Genomic DNA, 1,982 nt, shown 5'->3' with positions numbered 1-1,982 from the left:
ACGTCTATTACCTATGTCAATAACTTTCTGTTTTTGCAGTGTATTTGTCTTTTGTAGAGATTTTTCATTTATTCTTTACATATAAAATGTCGCCTAAAATCTCACCTAGGGCAGCAAATTGTCTAGAACCGGCCCTGGTGCTAGGCCTCAAGAGCCTTTCTTGTGCTGACACATAGAAACAAATTGGCGGGGCGCACTTCGCACGCGCACACACTAAAAGATTCCACGCGCTCCGCGCTCACATTATGCTGGGCCCACGTGCCTTAGCACCGCTGCTATGACTCCATCCTAGGGGAAACACTGGTCACTATACCCGAAATACGTCACTATAACCAAGAAGTAAACAATGGAAAATGAAAAATGTCCAACGAGGCGTTCTGGGGCAGCATAGACAGGTCTTTTCTGTGTTATTTTTACTCCCTACAGGGTGTACTTTGAGGGTTTGTGACTCTGCAGACCGTTTACTGTACATGCATAAAAAGCTACATAACACACAAGGGGATGGGTAATAACCAGAAAAGCATGACATGGGACCTTTAATGTGATTCTGATTCTGATAGACAACAAAATGATGCGTTTACAAATATGAAAATCCTGAATATTAGCACTAAAAGACACCCATCTGTTGAAAAGTAAATTAATATAATGTAGTAGTTAAAGTAAAGTAGATATGACAGCTCTTGAGGCAGAATTAGAATAGTTGAAGTAGATTACTGGGTGGTAGTTCACATAATGTTATGTCTACTTTCCTTTATAATCCTTTTCTATATATATTCGTTTTTTTACACATGTGCTTGCCTCTTTATTTAATAAGTCAGCCTGCTATTAACACACTAATACAGTAACCTGCAAGGGGATAAATAAACGTACCTTGCTGATTTTCACCCACAGACCATGGCTGTTGCAGAACTCCTCCCCTGTGGTCCGGATGCAGGTCCCTTTCTTTGGCTCTATGTTGTACTTGCATAGCTTCTTGATGTTTGGGGTCTGGTGTGGGCTGTCAAACACGGGCACGAGCGTCTTCCCCACCGTGGAGCCTCCTCCTGAAGTTCCTCCTGTGGATGGTCCGGAGGAAGAGGAGGATGAATCCTTGCAGATCTTGTAGCAGACCTCTCTGGGAACAAAACAAAGACACTGCGGCACTGCCTCGCTCCTCTTGAAGCACTCGATGCAGCGGTTCAGGAAGCGGATCCTGCCCAGCAGCAGGTGAGGGTTGTCGCCCACAGACATGATGAAGATGAAGATGGAGATGACAGTCAGCAGCTCAGTAGGGGGCCCACAGCTGACATTACACCACTTTCCTGATGCTTCTGTCAAAACAAAGCCAACAACACAGAATATTCTCGTTACACAGAGCATTCAGTGAACAGCAGCCGCATCCTGTAATGTAATTGGATTGTTATCTCTCTTCCACAGGAGTATAAAGGTTATATTATCCTCTGATTAGTGATCAAAGTCCGCAAACAGGGAGAAAGTCTCGGCTCCTTATAAGAGCTAACGTTAGCATGCTAGCTAGGTAAATGTATTCTGAGACGTTAACGACAGCCGTTATCAACAACAACATGTTTATTTTAGAGTTAATGAGAGAGATTTAATGACATTAAAGACAAGGTGGTATTTAAAATTAAGACTGACGTACCCTTTCTGCCGATTAATATTTATAAGTGAAACTCGTCTGTCGTTCTAATCTGACTTCTTTGGATTTCTCAACGCGGAAGAAGCGCATCAGAGACTTTTGACCCTGTGCGATTTCCGTCGTTTGTATTTCAAAATAAAAGTCTCAGCGCGGATGGTGAATCATCATGGATGTATAAAAAATGTTAGGAGGCTTTGAAAAAGGGGGGAAATAAAACGGCTGCATACAGAGCGGTTGGAGTGGACCGGAAAACAATTGCAGAGACAGTGCGAGAAGGGTCCAGCCGCAGCTGCAGCCAAACGGTGGAGGTTGAACCTGTAGGAAGTTGTACTTCCAAATTATGGTC

The 1,982-nt window shown here is 43.4% G+C and overlaps 1 protein-coding gene across 1 annotated transcript; it reads right to left on the bottom strand.

Annotated features, from left to right (window-relative positions):
- Window positions 1–870: 870 nt before the first annotated feature.
- On the bottom strand, window positions 871–1,742 carry LOC104961271 (E3 ubiquitin-protein ligase HECTD3-like; the record flags this gene model as incomplete). Its single annotated transcript, XM_010789533.1, has 2 exons — window positions 1,640–1,742; window positions 871–1,310 (listed from the first exon to the last, which is right to left on the bottom strand). A coding segment is annotated over exon 2 (360 nt), but the record flags the coding sequence as incomplete, so codon positions are not given.
- Between the last annotated feature and the right edge of the window lie 240 nt (window positions 1,743–1,982).

This window comes from Notothenia coriiceps, unplaced genomic scaffold, assembly GCF_000735185.1.
Source record: "Notothenia coriiceps isolate Sejong01 unplaced genomic scaffold, NC01 NC01_scaffold00032993, whole genome shotgun sequence".
Classification (NCBI taxonomy): domain Eukaryota; kingdom Metazoa; phylum Chordata; class Actinopteri; order Perciformes; family Nototheniidae; genus Notothenia; species Notothenia coriiceps.
This window is presented reverse-complemented; position numbering and strand designations above follow the sequence as displayed.